This window comes from Nycticebus coucang, chromosome 8 (assembly GCF_027406575.1).
Source record: "Nycticebus coucang isolate mNycCou1 chromosome 8, mNycCou1.pri, whole genome shotgun sequence".
In the NCBI taxonomy this organism is placed as follows: domain Eukaryota; kingdom Metazoa; phylum Chordata; class Mammalia; order Primates; family Lorisidae; genus Nycticebus; species Nycticebus coucang.
This window is the reverse complement of record NC_069787.1, coordinates 89,871,018-89,895,536: the sequence shown is the minus strand read 5'-3', so window position 1 is coordinate 89,895,536 and position 24,519 is coordinate 89,871,018. Positions and strand designations below refer to the sequence as shown.

The 24,519-nt window shown below is 41.4% G+C and overlaps 1 protein-coding gene and 1 pseudogene across 2 annotated transcripts in view; one reads left to right on the top strand and one right to left on the bottom strand.

Moving 5' to 3' along the window:
- KIF15 (kinesin family member 15) overlaps positions 1–24,519 on the bottom strand; it is a 95,899-nt gene that overhangs the window by 18,165 nt on the left and 53,215 nt on the right. Inside the window, exons 17-27 of the mRNA XM_053599409.1 lie at positions 20,530–20,727; positions 19,593–19,700; positions 18,832–18,937; positions 17,304–17,469; positions 14,221–14,371; positions 13,927–14,012; positions 12,834–12,903; positions 11,799–11,885; positions 10,526–10,630; positions 8,478–8,600; positions 4,938–5,084 (exon numbers count right to left, since the gene is read on the bottom strand). Coding sequence (XP_053455384.1) covers positions 4,938–5,084; positions 8,478–8,600; positions 10,526–10,630; positions 11,799–11,885; positions 12,834–12,903; positions 13,927–14,012; positions 14,221–14,371; positions 17,304–17,469; positions 18,832–18,937; positions 19,593–19,700; positions 20,530–20,727 — 1,347 coding nt within the window. The remainder of the gene's footprint in view (positions 1–4,937; positions 5,085–8,477; positions 8,601–10,525; positions 10,631–11,798; positions 11,886–12,833; positions 12,904–13,926; positions 14,013–14,220; positions 14,372–17,303; positions 17,470–18,831; positions 18,938–19,592; positions 19,701–20,529; positions 20,728–24,519) is intronic.
- Positions 23,544–24,479, top strand: LOC128591732 (ferritin heavy chain-like; annotated as a pseudogene). Its single transcript, XR_008381638.1, has one exon. The product of XR_008381638.1 is annotated as a ferritin heavy chain-like (transcript).

The window sequence follows — 24,519 nt, the reverse complement described above, 5'->3', positions numbered from 1 at the left end:
TACAGTTATTATGGAAAATGGTATGAAGATTCTTCAAGACAATAAATAATGCAACAATCCCACTTTGGAGTACTAGGACACAGGCATGAGCCACTGCACCTGGACTAAGAATCTTAATCAAAAGAAAGAATTTTGTTTTATTTTGTTTAGAAACAGGGGTTTACTCTATCACCCAGGGTCAGTGGCATCATCACAGTTCACTGCAACCTCAAATTCCTGGGCTCAAGTGATCATCTACCCTCAGCCTCCCCAGTAACTAGGACTATAGGAGCGCTGATTTTTTTTTATTTTCTAGACACAGGGATCTCACTATGTTGTCCAGGTCTCAAACTCCTGTCCTCAAGCAATTCTCATGTCTCAGCTTCTCAAAGTGCTGGAATTACAGGCATAAGCCACTGTGCCCAGTGAAAAATAGGTTTCATATTTCATATTCTGGCCAACAGAAGTTATTGCAGTTGCATACTATTCATGAGATTCTGATAAAAGCACTAGTATTAAATCTCATTCCAAAAAACAGTAATGTATACCAGACTTCTAATATTTGCATTTTTATTTTGTACCCCTTGAATGTTAAATATATTATCATGGATGAAAATACAGAATATAGGGCAGTACAATTTAGCCAGAACAATTGAGATTATAACATTAAATATCAAGCAGAAATAACCACTTCTTTTTTTTGCAGAGTCTTGTTGTGGCCCTTGGTAGAGTGCCATGGCACCATAGCCTGTCACAGCAACCTCAAACTCCTAGGCTCAAACAATTCTCTTGTCTCAGCCTGGGATTACAGGGGTCTGCCACAACACCCAGCTATTTTTAGAGACTAGGTCTCACTCTGGCTCAGGCTGGTCTCGAACCTGTGAGCTCAGGGAATCCGCCCATCTCAGCCTCCCAGAATGCTAGGATTACAGGCGTGAGTCACTGCCCTCAGCCATAGAAATAACCACTTTTTTTTTTTTTGAGATAGAGCCTCAAGCTGTCGCCCTGGGTAGAGTGTTGTGGCATCACAGCTCAAAGCAACCTTCAACTCCCGGGCTCAAGCAATTCTCCTGCCTCTGCCTCCCAAGTAGCTGGGACTACAGGCGCCTGCCACAATGCCCGGCTATTTTTTGGTTGCAGCCGTGATTGTTGTTTGGCGGGGCTGGGCTGGATTCGAACCTGCCAGGTCAGGTATATGTGGCTGGCGCCTTAGCCGCTTGAGCCACAGGTGCTGAGCCAGAAATAACCACTTTTTAACCATACAAGAATATGCAGTTTAAATCAATGATAAACATCTAGTACGAATATAAATAAAATGTCCATAATAAAAGATTTCTTTTTAAATGACAGTATGCTACTACCTATCTATTCCTCACAAAAATAATTTGGCAGTCATTGCTTCTTCTTTTTTTTTTGGAGACAGAGTTTCAATCAGTCACCCTCAGGTTGAGTGCTATGGCATCATTATAGCTCGCGGCTACCTCAGTTCCCTCAGTTCCCGAGGCTCAAGAGGTCCACTTGCCTCAGCCTACCAACTAGCTGAGATTACAGGCACCTGCTACAGTGCCAGCCAGTTTTTTTCTATTTTTAGTAGAGACCATGCCCTGCTCCCACTCAGGCTGGTCGCCAACTCCTGAGCTCAAGCAATCTGCCCACCTCAGCCTCCCAAAGTGCCAGGACCACAAGCGTGAGCCACCACAATGGGTCTCTTTGTAGCTTCTTTGCATAATCAGATATTATTAGTTTTAAGTATACTGATAAATAATCAGATAGTTTTACATATTTATTTATATAATTTGCATCAGAATCAAAGTTTGAGTCTTGGTGCCCGTAGCTCAGTGGTTAGGGCACTAGCCACATACACTGAGGCTGGTGGATTCGAATGTGACCTGGGCCTGCTAAACAATGACAATTGCAACAAAAAAATAGCCAGGTGTTGAGGTGGGTGCCTGTAATCCCACCTACTTCGGAGGCTGAGGCAAGAGAATTACTTGAGCTTAAGAATTTGAGGTTGCTGTGAGCTATAATGCCATAGCACTCTACAGGAGGCGACAAAGTGAGACTCTGTCTCGAAATAAATAAATAAGATATAAAATCGGGCGGCGCCTGTGGCTCAGTCGGTAAGGCGCCGGCCCCATATACCGAGGGTGGCGGGTTTGAACCCGGCCCGGGCCAAACTACAACCAAAAAAAAAAAAAAAAAAAAAAATAGCCGGGCATTGTGGCAGGTGCCTGTAGTCCCAGCTGCTCGGGAGGCTGAGGCAAGAGAATCGCTTAAGCCCAGGAGTTGGAGGTTGCTGTGAGCTGTGTGAGGCCAGGGCACTCTACCAAGGGCCATAAAGTGAGACTCTGTCTCTACAAAAAAAAAAAAGATATAAAATCAATCAGTCAAATTCTTAAAAAAAAAAAAAAAAGAATAAGAATAGGCTATCTGCTCTTGCCACTTCTAGTAACATGTACTAGCAGTTCAAGCCAGAGCAAGTAAGCAAAAGAAAGAAAGGACCCAGACTGGAAAGGAAGAATTAAAACTGTATTTGTAGACAACAAATCTTATATACAGAAAATCCTAAGGAATCCATTAAAAACTATTAGAACTAATAAATACAATAAAATTGCATGATACAAGATCAACATATAAAAAGCAAAATGGACGTGGCGCCTGTATAGGGTGGCAGCCACATATACCAGAGCCGGTGGGTTCAAACCCAGCCTGGGCCTGCCAAACAGCAATGACAACTACAACCAAAAAAATAGCCATGCACTGTGGCAGGCACCTGTAGTCCCAGCTACTTAGGAGGCTGAGGCAAGAGAATTGCTTGAGCCCAAGAGTAAGAGGTTGCTGTGAGCTGTGATGCCAATGGCTCTACCAAGGGCGACATAGTAAGACTCTTATCTCAAAAAAAAATAATAAGAAGAAGAATCAAGATTTGAGTCCTAGTTACTCTATATAAATGCCTTGATGAATGGCCATTAAGATGTTTGCCATTTCCAGAAAATTAAAAAGGAAAAAAGACCCAGTGCGGTGGCTCATGCCTGTAATCCCAGCACTCTGAGAGGCCGAGGTGGGTGGACTGCCTGAGCTCGCGGTTTGAGTCAAGGAGGGTGGATTGCCTGAGCTCATGAGTTTGAGTAGAGACCAGCCTAAGCAAAAACGAAACCCCATTGCTTCCAAAAATAGAAAAGCTGAGGCAAGAGGATCGCCCGAGCCCAAGAGTCTGAGGCTACCATGAGCATAACGTTACAGCACTCCATATAGGGCAACAGCCAGAGACTGTGCCTCAAAAAAAAAAAAAAAAGAAAAGAAAAATGGAGATTTCAATTCAATTAACTTCAAATATTTTTAAAATATCTGTTCTAGGAGGCATTAGGGATAAGGAAGGTATTCTGCTTTCTCAGAGCTTACAATCTAACAAAAGATCTAAGACTAACAGAAGAAAATTTAAATACGATTTTATTCTTTCCTTTGTCATCTCTCTCTCTTTTTTTTTTTTTAGAGACAGGGTCTCATTTTGTCGCCTCAGTAGAGTGCATGGCGTCATACAGCTCACAGTAACCAGTAACCTCCAACTCCTGGGCTTAGGCGATTCTCTTGCCTCAGCCTCCCGAGTAGCTGAGACCACAGGTGCCCGCCACAACGCCCAGCTATTTTTCTGTTGCAGTTTGGCCGGGGCCAGGTTTGAACCCGCCACCCTCAGTATATGGGGCCAGTGCCCTACCCACGGAGCCACAGGCACCGTCCTCCCTTGTCATCTCTTACATTTTTGCAAGTCAACTGTATAAAACCATTTTATGAGAAAAGTCAGCTTCCATCTTTAAATCATCTACCTTCATGCATAAAAGAAAAACGCAGTCATCAGCTATTGTACATCCAAGCACTGAAGAGGTCCGGACTAGAAAAGTGAGATTCAGATCTGGTTTTGGTCCCTTGAAACTTTACTTCTCTAGTATCAGATGAATCCAGCTTGCATCTAGGAATCAAGTTAAATTGTGGGATCTATCAACTACCTAAACATCTCTTTGTGGTCCCATAAGCCTTTAACCCGTTCCACTGAGAATGTCCAAATCCAAGCCCACTTAATTTTCAGAGGGGGGTGTCTATAGATATTATAGAGGCTTTTCCAGAGCCCTTTCTGTGCTGGCACACGGGGTACTAAAGACTCAGATCTTCCCTCTTCAGTGGATTTCGTCTTCAACCAGAGCACCAAAAACCACTTTTTAAAGTGATAAAATGTGAACTGAGGGCTGCTTTTTGTGTATGTCCAATTTGGTTGCTACCATAAGCCAATCTTCTCCTTTTCTCTCACAAATATACACCTTAAAAAATTTATTTTTAAGTTTCAAAAGTAGTAACAGTCATTTGAGGGCTAGGCACGGTGGCTCATGCCCTGTAATCCTAGCACTGAGAGACTGAGGCCAGAGGACATCTTAAGTTCAGGAGTTCGAGACCAGCCTAAGCAAGAACAAGACCCCATCTCTACTAAAAGTGGAAAAAGTTAGCCAGCATTGATGGGGACGGGGGGTGGGGGTGGGGAGCTGTAGTTTCAGCTACTTGGGAAGCTGAGGCAGGAAGATCACTTGAACTCAAGAGTGAGGCCGCTGTGAGCTAGGCAGCCACTCTAGCCTAGGCGACAGAGTGAGACTCGTCTCCAAAAAAAAAAAAAAAAAAAAAAAAAATTTGGAAAAAGTATGAAATATAAAACAGCTGCCAAAAAGATGATAAAATTTAGCCATAATGCCCCCACAGTGGTTAGAACTTGCTGCTGTGTGCCAAAGACCCAGAGGCAGCCAAACAAGTTTCAATTCATGTGTGCAGACCCAAGTCATTCTGATTCCAAGTCTACAATCCAGATTGCCTACATGCTCCATTAGCCTATCTTTGGTACACAGAGAAAATGTCATGACAACCCACTGTGCATCCCTCTTGTTTCCCATCTTCAGTGACACTTCTGTGCATCCTACCTTATGCTGAAGTTCCTGGATCAGGGCCTCCTTCTTGGTCAGTTCTTCCTGAGCAGACTGCAGCAGCCCCAAGTGTTTTGTTGAGGCCTCTGTGAGCATGTTCAACTGCTCAGTGGCATGAGCCAGGTCCTCACAGAGCATATCCCTCTGTTAGGAGACAATCCACACAAAGAAAGAATTTAATTGTAGTACTCCCATAAGGATTTCCAAATCATTATTATGTGCAATTATTTGAAGGCTAAGAAAATTTAATATAAACTTTTTTTTTTTTTTCGCCCGTGTGCAAATCTATTCCAAGACAAACCAGGGAGTTAATATTTAGGTGAACAGGTCTAGAGATTAATACAATTATAGTAAATTCATTTAGATATCCCAGTTGAGAGTTGAATTATACTCTCCCCTCACTACCAGCTCTCAAATACCTCATCTCTCTTTCCTGGGCAAAGATCCTGAGCTTACCTGTTTCACCAGTTGGGTCCTTTACACACTGAGAGGGAAACATCTATAAATAGTTGGGGAGAGGCTGTACAGTTCACTGTCATAGGCCATCAAAATTTCAGGGAGTTGTTTATAGAAAGTGACACAGAGAATTAGAAGTCCTACAGATTGCATACATAATTCCTATGGATACAGTGTGTGGAATGTCTACAAAATCAGAGCAAAATCTGGTATTCTCCCTTTTCTTTCCTTTTCAAATGTAAATTCATGTGTGTATATGTAAACATGAGTACATACACATACATACTACTACACACACTTAAAAAAATGATATATCACACTTTCTCCTATACTCATTCTTTTATTATATATTCATTAAAAATCCTATTTATGTTTTTAAAATGATTATTCCTGATATATAGTAAAGATATTCTTTTTTAAAATACTCGATGTCTTTTCATATCCCTTAGGAAAGTTTTATGTCCTTAACAGATTACATATTATTGCCTTAGATTGTTTTTGAGAATGGAAGTTTTTAGCTCCATTATCATTATTATTTTTTTTTGTTTTTGAGACAAAGTCTCACTTTGTCACCTCTGGTAGACTGTGGCATCATAGCTCACAGCAACCTCAGACTCTTGGGCTCAAGTGATTCTCTTGCCTCAGCCTCCAGAGTAGCATATTGTTAAATAATTACTGATGGTATACAATAAATACTCTTAAGACTTAATTTATAACTGATTACTAAACTCATTATTCTAATAGCTATTCAGGTGATATTTTGGAGTTTCCACATAGATATTCATACCCAAACTGCAAATAACAATACACTTTCAGTTTTTATATTTGTATCTCACTTACGGCTCTCAATTTACTGTGCTGGCTGGGAATCGGTAATGGTGAAAAACACTGATGTATAAACAAATTGAATGACAATTCATAAACCATCACCATAAAAGTAAATTTTAGCCAACAAAGACAGAAAATAAGTACAAAAGGAATATGAACTAGCTGTTCATGGATCTATTCCATTTGAATCTAAACTACTTCAATATTCCTAGTCACAAGAAGTTACACAAAGGGCGGCACCTGTGGCTCAGTGAGTATAAGGGTGCCGGCCCCATATACCGAGGGTGGTGGATTCAAACCCAGCCCTGGCCAAACTGCAACCAAAAAATAGCCGGGCGCCTGTAGTCCCAGCTGCTCAGGAGGCTGAGGCAAGAGAATCACATAAGCCCAAGAGCTGGAGGTTGCTGTAAGCCGTGTGACGCCACAGCACTCTACCGAGGGCAGTAAAGTGAGACTCTGTCTCTACAAAAAAAAAAAAAAAAAAAAGAAGAAGTTACACAAAAAGCTTTTAAGTAAACTGCCATGAGCTTTCATCATTCAGCTTTTTATTTTGGCAACAGGCAGTGTGTAACTGAATTTTTGGCCCATGTTCACACACTGTAAGACTAGCTATGGCTTTTGTGTACTAACTTTTCAATTGGCCTCCTAGAACTAGTCCTAGTTAACTTGTATTGAGGAATTATAAGGTGCCAAATAGTGTTCTAGGCACTCTCCCTGCAGTCCCAGTTCATCTTCACAATAACCTTATGAAATAAGCAGTACTGTTATCTCTATAGAGGTGACAAACGAACAGAGAGAAATTTGACCTCCCTAGGGTCAGACAGCCAGAATTCCAACTCCATAGCATATGCTTTTAATCACTTGTTACTGTTCTACTCTTACTTTCCTTTTATTCTGATTTTAGTTGTCTATTTCAATCTTCTTACATTGTATATGGGTTAGCAGCTTCCAATCCTTTCTGGGACATAGCAGCATATCCACATAAATTATTTGGTATATCTGCCTTAGATATCTATTCCCCAAAGGTTCTTGAAGTTTAAAATGATTAGTGTCTAAAATGCATTTCATTCATTTTACTTGGGCCTCTATTCTCTCCATCTTAGATGTGTACAGAACCATCTTTGGTCTCTCAGGGTAGAAACCTTGGTACCCAAACTGACTGCTTCCTCCCTTCATAGCACATATCCAACCCGACACCCAAAACTGTCAATGGTAGTTCTGAAACATATCCTAACTCTCACTCACTATCCCCACTAGCACTTCTTAGCTCAGATCTTAACATTCTGTCTAGGTTCAAAGTCTATGCAGCTCCAACTTCCAAAAAGATACAGCTGATACTCCTCAAGAAAGGTTCAGCCTGTCTCTGTTTCAGCTCCTGTGCCTTGAGCAGGCCACTCTGACTACTTACTGTGCTGGAGACAAGCCATAAATGTTCACATTGCCAAGTTTCCCTCCCTGGCAAAATCTTATACAAATACTATCTCCTCTAGGAACTCTTTGGAACTTCCCTCAGCAGTCACTCCCTCCCCTCTCTTTTCTGTGCTCCCATGTCATTTATTATATCATTACACACATAACTTTTAAGGTAGAATGCATGTTTTGACATAACGGTGTTTAATCATTCTTTCATTCCCAAAAGCCAGGCCAGGTTGTATAGGAGGTAGATTCAATAAATATTTGTTGGTTTATGGGTACCAAAGTTTAGGAAACAAACAAATGAAAGAACCCCCATGATATCTAAAGCAAATGCAGAATAGTTTGAACAACGACTTATGCAGCTGGGCACGGTGGCTCACACCTATAATCCTAGCACTCTGGGAGGCCGAGGTAGGTGGACTGCCGGAGCTCATGGGTTCGAGACCCCCGTCTCTAAAAATAGCTGGGCCTTGGGCGGCACCTGTGGCTCAAAGGAGTAGGGTGCCGGCCCCATATGCTGGAGGTGGTGCGTTCAAGTCCAGTCCCAGCCAAAAACTGCAAAAACAAAACAAAACAAACAAACAAACAAAAAAAAAACGCCAGGCGTTGTGGTGAGCAGCTTCAGTCCCAGTTACTTGAGAGGCTGAGGCAAGAGAATCACTTGAGCCCAAGAATTTGAGGTTGCTTTGAGCTATGACACCACAGCACCCTACTGAGGGCAACAAAGTGAGACACTGTCTCAAAAAAAAAAAAATCCTCTAGTTATTCATCAATAACCTCCACTCACAAATAGACATATTGCCAAGATAAGTCAAACAAAACAGTCTTAACATCTACCTCTATATCCTCAGAGAGTATTCTCAGCCTTAGGGTTTCTTGCAGATCCAGTATATCTCCTTCTTGCCTCTTGATCAATGCTTTGCTCTCTTCTTTATCCACCAAAGCACAGTTGTATTTGCACTGTAGAAAAGAAAGTCATGATACAACAGTTGTCTGTTTTATTATATTTGTCTGTAGATTAAAACATCAAGAATCAGTCTGAGTTCCAAGGTGATGACCAGATTAACACAAGTTAATTCAATAAATACTTACTGAATGAAAGAATATAAGAACTAATGCATGGATGGTAAAGAAAAATGGAAAAATCATATAAAAACAGATTATTTTTCATCTTTATCAGGAGACTGCCTTTGGAAATAAACATAAGAGCACAGCAATCTCCTTCTAAAGTAGAGGAATGAGGAGTGTTAACAAAATTTTTACATTGACTCAAGCAGAGGAGAAAGCATCAACATTCAACAAAGATTTACACTGGCTAAATAGCTACTTTAAGAAATGACATTAAGGGCGGTGCCTGTGGCTCAGTGAGTAGGGCGCCAGCCCCATATGCCAAGGATGGTGGGTTCAAACCCGGCCCTGGCCAAAATGCAACAACAAAAAACTAGCCAGGTATTGTGGTGGGCACCTGGAATCCCAGCTACTTGGGAGGCTGAGGCAAGAGAATCACCTAAGCCCAGTAGTTGGAGGTTGCTATGAGCTATGACACCACAGCACTCTACCAAGGGTGACAAAGTGAGACTCCATTTCTAACAAAAAAAAAAAAAAAAGAAATGACATTAAGTCCATTATTGGAGAAACAAACTCATTTTCTTTTTTTTTTTTGTTTTGTTTTTTTTTGTAGAGACAGAGTCTCACTTTCTGGCCCTCAGTAGAGTGCCGTGGCCTCACACAGCTCACAGCAACCTCCAACTCCTGGGTTTAAGCGATTCTCTTGCCTCAGCCTCCCGAGTAGCTGGGACTACAGGCACCCGCCACAATGCCCAGCTATTTTTTGGTTGCAGAAAACAAACTCATTTTCTATATGATTAATGTCTCTAAACTTAACTAAAATGTTATTTTTTTCCTCAAAGCAAATAAGGAAGACCACATCAGTCTTAACCGTAACAGCCATCATCCAGTCTATTCTTACTCAGTTTAGATCAGCAATTCCCATGGGGTGTACTGTTCAATAAGAACAGTGAAGTTTTTTGTTTTTTTGAGACAGAGCCTCAAGCTGTTGCCCTGAGTAGAGTGCCGTGGCATCACAGTTCACAGTAACCTCAACTCCTGGGCTCAAGCAATTCTCCTGCCTCCGCTTCCCAAGTAGCTGGGACTACAGGTGCCTGCCATAATGCCCAGCTATTTTTTGGTTGCAGCCGTCATAGTTGTTTGGCAGACCCGGGCTGTATTCAAACCCACCAGCTCAGGTGTATGTGGCTGGCGCCTTAGCCACTTGAGCCACAGGCACCAGCCAAGAACAGTGAAGTTTTATACACTGTTTTGCCTCTCAATGTTCTGGCATTCACCAGATCAGCGCCTAGATTGTTGGATATCACTAACCATTCGAATGAATGAGTAAATGTTAATTTCCTGTCCCCCAGGCCTGCTGCTGCCTGCACTGCCACCCAGAGGTGCACACTCCACCACAGCATAGCAAAGGTGCTGCGAGTGCTGCCAAGTGGTAACCACGATTCCCAAACTTTGACCACAAAATACTTTTATTTTTTTTGAGACAGTCTCACTTATTAACCCTTGGTAGAGTGCTGTAGCATCACAGCTCACAGCAACCTCCAAATCCTTGGGCTTAGGCGACTCTCTTGCCTCACCCTCCTGAGTAGCTGGGACCACAGGCGCCCACCACAACACCTGAATATTTTTTTGTCATGATTTGGCTGGGGCTGGGTTTGAACCCACCACCTCTGATATATGGGGCTGGTGCCTTACCCACTGAACCACAGGCGCCAGCCACCCCCCCACTTTTTTTTTGGTGGAACATTTCTTAACCTTTTGAGGAGTTTGTGAAGTGTCTCAAGTTCAAATTTAGTGTTTTTGGTGACTGAACTTACATTTATGTCCTTCAGTTCTTGCTCCAGAGTGTCTATGATTTCTGTTTTCTTACAGACTGATGTTCTTAGCTCCTGGATCTGATTCATGAGGTCACCCACAACTTCCTGATGAGGACAGAAACAATATTTTATGTCCAAGGACATTAAACTAAAAAGGAGATAATTTTTTTTTTCTTACTACATTACCCTCAGTAGAGTACCATGGCGTCATAGCTCACAGCAACCTCAAACTCTCAGGCTTAAACAATTCTCTTGCCTCAGCCTTCCAAGTAGCTGGGACTACAGGCGCCCACCACAATGCCTGGCTATTTTTTGGTTATAGTTGTCGTTTGGCAGGCCCGGGTTGGATTCGAACCCGCCAGCTCCAGTGTATGTGGCTGGTGCCCTAGCTGCTGGACTATAGGCACCACGTTCAAAAGGAGAAAATTTTAAAATGATAAAATCATTTACCTTTACTTTTATTTTTTTTGAGACAGAGTCTCACTATGTCACCCTCAGTAGAGTGCTGTGGCATCACACCTCACAGCAACATCTACTCTTGAGCTTAAGCGATTCTCTTGCCTCAGCTTCCAAGCAGCTGGGACTATAGGCGCCTGCCACAACGCCCAGCTATTTTTTTTATTGTTGTTGTTGTAGGTGTCATGGTTGTCTAGCTGGCCCAAGCTGGGTTCGAACCCGCCAGCTTCAGTGTATGTGGCTGGCACTGTAACCACTGTGCTACGGGCACCAAGCCTCATTTACCTTTACCACTGGCAACATAGGAAGTCAATTTTATTTTAGCAAAACATCACATGTCACATTACATTATCAATTTACATTTTAATGGCTTTATGCTATTTTACGTAATCATTTGCTTTGGTTTTATGAATGAATAAGGGCTAGTCATGAAAGGATTTTATGCCTAATTTTATACTTAGACATACATATTATTTTTATTATACCAGTTAGAGTCAACTCCAAGGATTTGAGTATTTATATAATGGGACTTAAAGCCAACAATGGGTCACACTAATATTAGCATCCTAGTTAAAAGCACAGGATATGTTTTAGAAACATGCCATCCTAAGTGGTATAATAGTTTGCACCTGAAATTATGTGAAAAATTAACTTAAGAGGAAGACTTTTCTCTAGTGACCTTAGAAGACCAATAAAGCCAAAAGACAGAAATGTGAGCTATCTGTCACCCTGGAGGCGTAAGATGGGACAGGAAAATGGAAAGTTCAACTAATGTTTATTAAAAAATGCAGAGGGAGTAGCTTCAAATTCTACCTACCTTGTCAGAATCTCTAGACTTTTCCAGAGAACTGATCACTTTTTCAGTAGCAAGCAAACTCTCTTCTAATTTCTGTACTTTTGCCATCTATAGGAAAAAAATAAATATTTTTAGGAAAAGAATTAAATCACAAAGTCAATCACTACCCATAAATTAAAATCTGTTTTTCATACTACAGATTATACTAGGAGGGATAATTGAAAATAATAAATTGGGTTGAAAGATAATAATTTTTCTTTCTTTTTTTGAGACAGAGCCTCACTTTATCGCCCTTAGTAGAGTACTGTGCTGTCACAGCTCACAGCAACCTCCGGCTCTTGAGCTTAGGTGATTCTCTTGCCTCAGCCTCCTGAGTAGCTGGGACTACAGGCACCCGCCACAAGGCCCGGCTATTTTTTGTTGCAGTTTGGCTGGGGCTGGGTTTGAATCCGCCACCCTTGGTATATGGAGCTGACGCCCTACTCACTGAGCCACAGGCACTGCCCGAAAGACAATGATTTTGAGGTCTTTACCAGGAGGCACCAACAAGTCACTTGGTGGACTTAAAGCCATCTGAGACTTAGAAAAACAAGAGTTGAAAAATAATAAAAGCAGCCCAAAATTCCACCTTAAAAACAATTAATTTCCCTCATTATAGGTGAAAGAAAAAATAATTAATTTCCAAAATCCAAAAGCTGAAACTGTTTTGGACAGCTCCTGTGGCTCAGTGGATAGAGCGCCGGCCCCATATACGGAGGGTGGCGGCTTCAAACCTTGCCCCAGCCAAACTGCAACAAAAAATAGCCAGGCATTCTGGCGGGCACCTGTAGTCCCAGCTACTTGGGAGGCTGAGGCAAGAGAATCACTTAAGCCCAGGAGTTGGAAGTTGTTGTGAGCTGTGATAGCACAGCACTCAACAAGGGCAATAAAGTGAGACTCTGTTTCCAAACAACAACAACAACAACAAAAGCTGAAACTGTTTTTATAATAAACTTCTTTAGGTATCAGGAATAAAAGTTACTTCAGATTGTTGAGTTAGAGTGTTAGGAAGTTTACCTGCTGTTCACACTTGGCCATCTCTTTCTGTTTTTCCTGACGTACAGCCTCAAGAACTTTTAAGATTTCTCTGGAAGAGAAGAATCATCTTTTATCCTTGACTTCATGAAATGGAAACAGAAACGAAGTCAGTACAGAAGAGATTAAATCCAATGCAAATGAACCCCATTAGGCAAATACTTGGTTTTAGGCATTATATTCAATGCCTAACATTGAGGGTCAGAAATTTAAATCCATTTCTTCAACAACTATTTAATGAGTACTCGTTTTTGTACCCTGACTGTTTATCTTTGTTCAGAGTGTTTTGTACTCCCTAACGTAACATAAATCATATAGTATTTGTTTATTATTACCTGTCTCCCTGTGCTAGAATGTAAAATCCATAAGAACAGTGAAGTTTTATCCACTGTTTTACCTCTAAATGTTCTGGCATTCAACAGATCAGCACCTGGATTGTTGGATATCCCTAAACGTTTGAATGAATGACTAATGTTAATTTCCTGTCTCCCAACTAGATGTACAATCCACATTCACCAATGTATACCAAGGGCTTAGAGGAAAAATTTATCTTATAGTGAAAACTCTGTATCTATTGAATAAACAAATTCTTCCCATTAGAGTGAGGAACAGTCTATTGGCTGAGGCTAAGAGACTCCCTGAGCTCCCTATGGAAAAGAACTTGAAAAGGGAATAAGAAAGATAATAAATAGCAATCCTGTTAAAGGACAATGAAGCTAAAAGAGCAGTTAGAAAAAGAATAGTAGAGACACAAGTAAAAATCAGACTCCACCTTCCAGTAATAAAAGGAACATTTGGAAGTTATCTTATTATATACAGTCTATGATTTACTTACAGATGACTGAGTTCTGATCACCATTGACTGCTATTCATTTAAAAGTATCATAGCTAGTTGTTGAATGTTTTGAAGGATTAAGTTTCTCTACATAACCATTTATATAAAACAATCTGACATTCATTTTCGAATGCTTAAAAAATAAGTCTTTATAGGGTATTAGCAATAAAAAAAATCAAGATAAAGATATGGTAGTAAACAATACTCTAGTCAACTAATGAAAAGGTAAATAGCACTCACTTAGAACTATTTTCTTTATCTTCTTCAAACTGTAATGATAATTTGTTATTGCGTTCTTTTTCTGCTTCAAAAAGCTCCATCAAATTCTACAAGACAAGGTTATATTAGGCTTTAAATAATTCTTACTATCAATGTGTAGTCAATAAATGTGTCAAGTAAGCACCTTCTCTCTGGCAGGCACTTCGGGCAAGTACAGAAAGTTGAAGAGAGGTCAGAATGGTGCTGGCCCACATTCACGAGACAAGTCACAGCCCCAGACAATTTTGCCAATTACCAAAACCCTTCTTAACTCACATTCAGATCAGATTTCAGAGTTTCATTTTCTTGTTTGCAGTTTTGGAGGTTTTTTGAAAGTTGGTCAATTTCAAACTTCATTACTTCTTGTAAGTTGTCATAAGAATCCTGTAGGCAGGCTTTGTTCTCAAGAAGTTTTTCATTTTCTAATCTATCAGAAAAATATTTTTACAATGGTAAATGTAAACATTTAATATATTTCTACTAAGTCAGTCCATCTGCAGTAAAATGTACCCCATCTACAGCCCATTTCCAACTTACCTACACCTCGACTGACAGACTACTCATCATGGACTTGTGTGAAATGTCCATAATGCACAAGGACATGAGATACACTGCCTCACAGAGTAGTCTGATGGGCAAGGCAGATGGGAACAACAGCCTGTAGCCATCACTTTCCCCATTCTAACATAGCAGGTAGTTCCTTACGGAACTAACTCAAAGCAGAGCAAAAGCAGTAAATTACAAAGTGGTATAAATCGGTTGCTAAAAGGTAGATGGTAGAGAGGAGGAACATATATACACATATTTATTATGCGTACATACATAAATTATGTATGTACATCTTTAAAACCATATATATACATTTTTAAAACTACATATATAAATGAAAGAAAGGAGGAATGTATATATGTATTCATGGTATAAACTATATATGTGTTTATCTATATCTATAGATATATATACAATTTTTTAAACTATATATACTCAAGAAGCACACAGCAGTGTTGTGTGCTATTTCTTTCAGATGACTTAATTGCCTTTGAGGGTCACAATGGAGGACAAATAACCCAATGAGATATATATATATTCACTGTTAAACCAGAGACACTGAGAAAAATGAAATTGTGTCCAACGTATTTTATTTTATATATTTATTTATTTTGAGACAGAGCCTCAAGCTGTTGCCCTGGGTAGAGTGCTGTGGCGTCACAGCTCACAGTAACCTCCAACTACCAGGCTCAAGCAATTCTCCTGCCTCCGCCTCCCAAGTAGCTGGAATGACAGGCGCCTGCCACAATACTCGACTATTTTTTGGTTGCAGCTGTCACTGTTGTTTGGCAGGCCCGGGCTGGATTCAAACCCACCAGCTCAGGTGTATGTGGCTGGCGCCTTAGCCACTTGAGCCACAGGCGCCGAGCCTATTTTATTTGATTTTATGACAGAGTCTCACTATGTCACTCTTGGTAGAGTGCTGTGACAGCAACCTCAAAGTCTTGGGTTTAAGAGATTCTCTTGCCTCAGCCTCCTAAGGAGCTGGGACTACAGGTGCCCACCACAATTCCCGGTTATTTTTTGGTTGCAGTTGTCATTGTTGTTTAGCAGGCCCAGGCCGGGCTCAAACCTGCCAGCCTCGATGTATGTGACCGGAGCCCTACTCACTGAACTATGGGCGCTGAGCCTGGGTCCAGTGTATTTTAAAAGCTAATTAGTATTTAATATAGCTCGGCGTTTGTAGCATAGTGGTTACGGTGCCAGCCACGTACACCCAAGTTGGCGGGTTCAAACCTGGCCCAGGCCAGCTAACCAACAATGACAACTGCAACAAAAAATTGCCGGGCATTGTGGTGGGCACCAGTAGTCCCACCTACTTGCAGGAGAATCACTTAAGCCCAAGAGTTTGAGGGTGCTGTGAGCTGTAACGCCATGGCACTCTATTAAAGGTGACATAGTAAGACTCTGTCTCAAAAAAAAAAAAAAAAAGAAGAAGAAGAAGTAATTAATACTTAGAATTTAAGGGTGCGTCTGTAGCTCAGTGACGAGGGCACCAGCCACATACACCGGACCTGGTGAGTTCAAATCCAGCCGGGCCCTGCCAGATAATAAGGTCAACTACAACTGGGCGTTGTGGCAGGCGCCTGTAGTCCCAATACTCAGAATTTAAGTATAGCTAAATATAGTGGATTCTTAATATTTTTTATGTAGTTCAACTATGACATGTAAAGACAAGGAAATTAAGATCCAATGAGATTAGTGAAGTGACTTCAAAATAATCACACAAAACTAGTTTGTGGTGGAGCCAAGATTACATTCAGTGATTCAGAGGTTAAAACAAATGCCAGGTATAAGAAAACACAACAGTGCACCTGTGATAAATTATCTATTCTGCTTGTTTCACTAGTTTGAGTTGGGTTATAGCACTTACACTTCAAGTAGTCCTGGGTTACAGGACCATCAGGCAACTTGATAAGTGGCCTTGGTGTTAGGGAAATGTACCAAAGTGCTGGAGACTGTGCTGACCTCGACACTCCATCTCCCAGGCTAGAGTGTTATAGCGTCATCAGTTGAGCTCACAGCAACCTCAAACTCCTGGGTTCAAGTAGTCCTCCTGCCTCAGACTCCCGAGTAGCTGGGACTATAAACATGTGCCACCACAACTGGCTAATTTTTCTACCTTTCTGGGATCTTGCTCTTGCTCAGGCTAAACTCGAACTCCTGGCCTCAGACAATCCTCCCCCCTAGTCTCCCAAGTGCTAGGATTACAGGTGTGAGCTACTGCCCCTATTTATATCTTACATTACTTCTGTTTCAAGATTACCAGCACCTAACTAACCAGCCAGTTTTTGGAGACTTACAGAGCACAATGGTAACAACTTTGTTCTGGTCTACCTTCCATTGTCCTTTCTTCTAGTAAGAGGACCACGTTATTACGTTGGCACAATGCCATCTCAAACCCTTTGGAAGTGTCTGGTCCAAAGGCAAGCAAATGACTCAAGCAAAACCAATTCAAATTTTCCTTGGGATTAATATGTGGCTGTTGGGAGAGAGGGATTCTTTACAGGAGTTGTCATGCTAGGACAGACAAAAACAGACAATCTATTCCTTGTCACATAGAGGAAGGTCCTCAATAGGACAAGAGAATAAGGGATGGGAGGCGAGAGAAAGAGAGAGAACACTGACAATATTGTTTGAGACTCAGTCTAGTTTGTTCCTGAAACCAAAATCACCTCTGGGCCTTCTCAATATTGGGAGCTCATAAATTATCTTTTATATTTGTTTACTTTCATCAGGTTTATAACATAACTTAAAGTAGTCCTAGATTATGGCAAATCAGGAAACTTGAAACCATAAGTGAACTCTACCTGACATTATCTAGTTGAAGCTGTACATGCATGTGTCTTTCGGAAAGGTTGTTGAGTTCTTGCTCCTGATTCTCTTTGAATGAACTATACTCCAATTTCAATGAAGAAAGCTCTTTGTCAGCAGAATGAAGGACTACTCGCAGGTCATGCACCTCACTTTTCAAAACTAAAAAACAAAACCCCCAAATTCTTAACAGATTACCTTACAAGAATTTTTTAAGAAGCAGACAAATAGCTACGCATAAAGGCTCATGCTTATAATCCCAGCAACTTGTGAGGCTGAGACAGAAGGATCATTTGAGCCCAGAATTTTGAGACACGGTAAGACTCCATCTCTTAAAAAAAAAAAAAACATAAAAAGAATTAGCTGGTTATGGTGGTGGAGAACACCTGAGAGGCTGAGGCAGGAAGATCTCATCAGCCTATATCAGCCTAGGAGTTCAAGGTTGCAGTGAGCTATGACTGTACACCTCAGCCTGGGCAACAGAGTGAAGTCCTGTCTCTTTAAAAAAAAAAAAAAAGAAAAGAAAGAAAAAGGAAGCCAGTAAATATATTTAATAGGAACCATTTCCACAATCAGCAAAAACAAGTTGAAGAGATCAATTTAAGGAAAGGTGTTGAACAACTAACTAATTGGCAGGTACCTAGGCAAACTGAGATTTCTTTTTTTTTTTTTTTTCTTCTCCCTTGCACATGGTTTTTGGTATAGTTTTACTGAAAAGGGAAGAGTTAACATTTCTCCCTGACTTACAGGTCACTTGATTTTTCTAAATTTCTACTGCAGAATGTGCATTTAAACTGTTATAAGGAAAAATAATTGAAAGATTTAACACATTTTAAATGCCCTAATCTTAGTTATTGAAAGTGACCTGGAAAGTTATAAACATGTGTCTCCTATAAAAAAAAAAAAAAAAAATCCCATGACATTAAAATATTTCTGGTTTTATAAGGAAACCCTAAATATAAATAAAATTAAATACTTTTTTAGATCAAAGAAAATAGAATGGCTATCTTTAGTTTTAGTTTTATTAAAACTACTAATAATACCGTGAGGAAAAGAGAAACAAACTGAAAAACAAAAACAAGACAAAACCCAACTTAGGAACCAAATGATACTCCCACATCTATAAATATATACAAACATAGAATTTATGCTTTATTTTGCCAATATTAAAACACTCATCTTATGAATTCCAGATACTTCATTTTTAAAGCAGTTTAATTAAAACTTTAAGGAAACATTCGTATCACTTGTTTGTGAGCAATCCTAGAGAAAAATTACCTTTTATGACAGTGGTTCTCAACCTGTGGGTTGCGACCCACAGGAACTGTATTAAAGGGTGGCGGCATTAGGAAGGTTGAGAAACATTGTTTTATGACATATTACTGCGACTCACCACTGCCATACAAACTCAGGTCTGCTCATTGGACAAAAAACAACCAAACAAAACATAGGAACAACATTTCTTATAACGTAAAAAGATACAATATTCTTCAGGTCACAAAGCTTCCCATTGTTTAAACTTACAGTCATTCTTAGTTTGAGTGTCTCGAAACTGCTTTTCAAGGACATTCAATTGTGAGAGAAGCTCTTGCTGATGTTTGGTCCAATCAGTTCTTTCTGATGAGAAAAGCTTTAAGAAAGAGATATATTTACTGGAAAAGGAATACTAGCATGGTTAGATTCACTCCAAATCATTAATTTGTTTCTGATTTTTTTTTTTTAAGAGTCTCATTTTGTCACCCTTGGTAGAGTGCTGTGACGTCACAGCTCACAGAAACCTCCAGCTCTTGGGCTTAGGCTATTCTCTTGCCTCAGCCTCCCGAGTAGCTGGGACTACAGGCCACAATGCCCGGCTATTTTTTTGTTGCAGTTTGGCCGGGGCTGGGTCCTGCCACCCTGGGCCCGACGCCCTGCTTACTGAGCCACAGGTGCTACCCTGTTTCTATTTTTAAAGTCTACTTTGAAGGCCTCCTAAAATTGGCTGTCTCAATGAACTACAGAGATGACGACCAACAAAGTAAAGGATCATTGTAAGAATACAGACTGTCCATATTGCTTTCTTCTAAACACATAGCAAGGGATCCATTTGTACCATAGACTAACTGGGCCAGAATTCAAACTATGCATGGGTACCTCATTATCAGAAAATATCAGAGTAACAATGTACAGAATAGAAGTCAAATGAGCTTTGACTAAATCTGTGTGAAGATATTTTCTTCCTTTAATACTCTTACTTTGAGGATATGTTTCACACATTTTCTGAAGTCACACTCTCTCCCTCTCACCTCCTGCACTTGGGTAGAATGATGTTCCAGTTTGTCAATATGCTGCTGAAGCTTTAGGTTTTTGTGTTCTTCTTCATCCAACTTAACTTGAAGAGCACTCATTTGTTCCTGCAAGAAGAAAACTTCAGTTGTTAAGTCTTTTAATGGAACTCCCAAAGATTCCACCATTTCTTAGAAATTAAAGAGACAAAAACCAAAACAAAACAAACTCTAATAAGAACAATGGTATCAAAGGCCTATTTGGAACCAAAAATCAATGTCAAAAGTCTATATACTAATGATGCCTATGTTTTAGAACTGTACTTGTGGTCCATTAAAGTAGATCATTTGAAACACAAAGAAGTGAGTAAAGTTAAAAATCTTAGATGAAATTATAAAGCCTTGTTTAGATTTCTAAGAAATCTTTAGGTGCATGGGTCACCTCACCAGAAAGTTTTCCTAGGCCTTGAAAAGGTAAGTTATTGGAATTTGGGGTGGTTCCAAAAATTTGGCCCACTCCAAATGTTACTGGACAGTAGAAAACCTTTGTTAAAAAATGACCAAATCACCAGAATTCTGACATACTCAAATTTCACATTTTTGCAAATATACTAAAAGCTGTCTAAAATTTGTTCTGTAATAGGATTTTTTAAATTTTCTTTAGCAGATTGTGCCATATAAACCAGTTGTGGGACTTAAAGCTAGTAGCAAACTGGTGATTTTATACATTGGGAATGGAAGCTCTCGGAGAATGGGAGATGACTTGCTAAAGACTAAAAAGCAAATAAAGAACAAGTGTGGGCTGATTTCCAAGCCAGGAATATTTACACAAGCACGCTTAAAAAGATATGATTTTAATATTAACCAGGATTGAACTCTACAAATTAGAGGAATTAAATTTGCCTTAGACAAGGCAAATTTACTTGAATGAATATTTTTTTCTAGAACTAGACATTACCTGTACTGTTCTAAGCTCTTCGGAAATGGCCTCAAAAGCTTGCTCATTCATCTCAGGTGGAACTGGCTCATTTGCTATATCATTATCTAATATGTTACAATTGTGAGTATGTATAGAGCCAAAGATCCCTGATTCGGGGCTTAATTTTGGGACTAGTCGAGAACGAAGTTGATAAGCCTTCGTTGGTGTGGTTATAATCTGCAGCAAAAAATGATAATGAAAAACAACATTAGCAAACATGAAAAAGACCATAGTTAGTAATTGTCTCAATAGAGAATACTGGAATTCTATTCATCAAAAGGAGAAAGTGAGCTTGATAAACAGCATAGAAATTTCCCAAGTGAAAATACATTTATCAATACAATGCAGTTCCAAGCAAAATTCTAATATGATTTTTAAAAATGAAACTGGGGCGGCACCCATAGCTCAGAGGGTAGGACACCGGCCATAGGCACCAGGGCTGGTGGGTTTGAACCCAGCCTTGGCCTGCTAAAAACAAAAACCTAGCCGGGTGCTGCAGCAGGCACCTGTAATCCCAGCTACCCAGGAGGCTGAGGCAAGAGAATAGTTTAAGCCCAAAAGTTTGAGCTATGACGCCATGACACTCTACCGAGGGCAACAAAGTTAAGATTTTGTCTCAACAAAAAAATGAAATATAAAAAAAAAAAAAAAATAAATAGAAATGAAACTTGATAAGCTGATATCCAATTTCATAAGAAGAATGTACAAGAGGCAAGACAATTAAAAAGAGAGCAAGTTATGGAGACTTCTTCACGTGACATAAAAAAACATAGGGGTACAGTAATTAAAATAGTACATTATTAGCATATATGCAGTCAAATAGAACGTTGGGAAAAAAAATACAAAATCCAAAAACAGATTTATGCATGAAAATATCAAATGAATGATAAAAACATAAAATATGGCTTGGCGCCTGTGGCTCAAGCGGCTAAGGTGCCAGTCACATATACCTGAGCTGGTGGGTTCAAAACCAGCCTGGACCGGCTAAACAACAATGATGGCTGCAACCAAAAAATAGCCAGGTGTTGTGGCGGGCACCTGTAATCCCAGCTACTTGGGAGTCGGAGGCAGGGGGAATTACTTCAGCACAGGAGTTGGAGGTTGCTGTGAGCTGTGATGCCATAGCACTCTACCCAGGGTGACAGCTTCAGGCTCTGTCTCAAAAAAAACCCAAAAAAACAAAAAACAACATAATATATTTTTGAAAAAAGTTAATTCCTTCTCATATTATTCAAAAATAGCAGATGCATAAACTTTTTCTTTTTTTAAGTGACAGAGTCTCACTTTATCGCCATCGGTAGAGTGCGTGGCATCACAGCTCACAGCAACCTCCACCCACTGGGCTTAGGTGATTCTCTTGCCTCAGCCTCCCGAGTAGCTGGGACTACAGGTGCCCACCAGAACACCCAGCTATTTTTTGTTGCAGTTTGGCCGGAGCCGGGTTCAAACCTGCCACCCTGGGTACATGGGGCTGGCACCGTACCCACTGAGCCACAGGCGCATAAACATAAGATGCATAAACATTTCAATGTAAAAACAAAATTAAAGGCATAAAACTCTCAAACAGAAAAATCAATAAATCTGAGAGGTTGAGCAAGATGGCGGCTGAATAACAGCTTTCCTGCAACTGAGCATGGTGAGTCTGGGGAGGTAAGACTCCAGGCATCCCTGGCTGGTGGGATCTGCCTATAATCACCCCTTTGAAGATACAGAGAGTCAGCAAGGGACTTCTGGACCCCAAGAGGAGGACAAAAACAGTGGAAAACTGGCAAAGTTGTTGCATGTGTTCTATCGACCTAATCCCGCCGGCAGCCATAAGTACAAGCAGCAGTAAGACTGCAAACCAAAAAGGCCTTAACTGTGAACTGTTTCGGTGTTTTTGGACTTGGCACTCAGTGAACTGCCTTTGAGAGAGCTTGAGCAGGATAACGGAGAACTTGGGGATTGTCTAGGGGCCCAGACTTGAGCCGCTGAGCCGGACGGAACTAATAGTGTTCGGCTGTGGGCCGCAGGGAGCCACTGTGAGAGAACTGTCCCGGCAAGCTCCGCCCTCAGGGTCACAGAGCAAGGATTGGGTGGGAAATAGTAACCTAGTGACTGAGCAGCCTAATGGCAGGGACTGAGCTGCCTTACAGCCTTAACCCTCAGGAGCAGAGTGAGACCGGTTTTGGCACACTGGAGCCTCGGGCTATTGCCCTAGGTAGAGTGCCGTGGCGTCACAGCTCATAGCAACCTCAAACTCCCGGGCTTGGCACCGCCCGGACCTCCATAAAAGCTGAGCTGCAACCCCCGACCAGCGACCCGTGCCCACCAGGCCTCCACATGCCCTGACCAGGAACTGTGGGAGCTGCGCAACCCTGCTTCCTCCCTTCTATACCCTCCCGGCCTCTATACCGGCCCGCTCGTCTGGCCAGGGACTCTGGTAGCTGCGTGCCCTCCGGAGCCCTCCATGCCTGTGTGCAGAGCCCTTCTCCTGGACAGAGACTGCTGGAGCCTTGGGCTCTCTGTGCCAAAGTCAGGGTACCCGGCACTCCCAGAACCTTGCGCACCACCTTCTGCCCTGTTGCTGGATCCACGTGTGTCATACTCTGGAGCTGCTTCCACAACCAGAACTCCACAACCAGAACTCCCTGGGGCAGCCCCAGAGGAACTACACAGTTGTCACTCCCTACAAAGATCCAGCAACAATAGAGTGATCCCGCTGGGGTCTAATCTTGGAGAGACACCTCCCCAACTCTGAGGACGGCCAGAGGCAACAGTGAAAAACAATCATGAGGCGAAATCAACAGAAAAACAATGGCAATATGAATAATCAGAGTAGATCGACTCCCCCAAGGATCAATGGGGCAGACACAGCACAAGATCCCATGCACAAACAAATAGCTGAGATGTCAGAAATCGAATTCAGAATCTGGATAGCAAATAAGATCGAATTAGAATTCCAAGCAGTAACCCAAAGATATCTCAAGAATTCAACAAATTCAGACGTTCTTCGCCGAGAGTCGCCGCGGTTTCCTGCTTCAACAGTGCTTGGATGGAACGCGGCACTCGACCCCCATCCTGGCCGGCCGCTCACAGCCAGCCTTCCAACACCTCCTCACCACGCCCTCGGACCATACCAAGGCCCCCGCCGCCGCTCCAGCGCCGCGCAGCTGCTGCCTCTCCTCAGCAGCCACCATGATGACCGCATCCCCCTCGCAGGTGCGCCAGAACTACCACCAGGACTCGGAGGCCACCATCAACCGCCAGATCAATCTGGAGCTCTACGCCTCCTACGTCTACCTGTCCATGTCTTACTACTTTGACCACGATGATGTCGCTTTGAAGAATTTTGCCAAATACTTTCTTCACCAATCTCATGAGGAGAGGGAACATGCTGAGAAACTGATGAAGCTGCAGAATCAATGAGGTGGCTGAATCTTCCTTCAGGATATCAAAAAACCAGACTGTAATGACTGGGAGAGCGGGCTGAATGCAATGGAGTGTGCGTTACACGTGGAAAAAAGTGTAAATCAGTCACTACGGGAACTGCACAAACTGGCCACTGACAAAAATGACCCCCACTTGTGTGACTTCATTGAGACACATTACCTGAATGAACAGGTGAAATCCATTTAAGAACTGGGTGACCACGTAACCAATCTGCGCAAGATGGGAGCCCCTGAATCTGGCATGGCAGAGTATCTCTTTGACAAGCACACCCTGGGAGACAGTGATAATGAGAACTAGGCCTTAGGCTAACTTCCCCATAGTCACGGGATGACTTCTGTGATCACCAAGGCAGTGCATGCATGTCAGGGTTTCCTTTACCTTTTCTATAAGTTGTACCAAAACATCCACTTAAGTTCTTTCATTTGTACCATTCCTTCAAATAAAGAAATTTGGTACCCAAAAAAAAAAAAAAAAATTCAACAAATTCAAAGAGCAAATGACCAAAGATTTTGACACACTGAGACAAGAAGTTGCAGC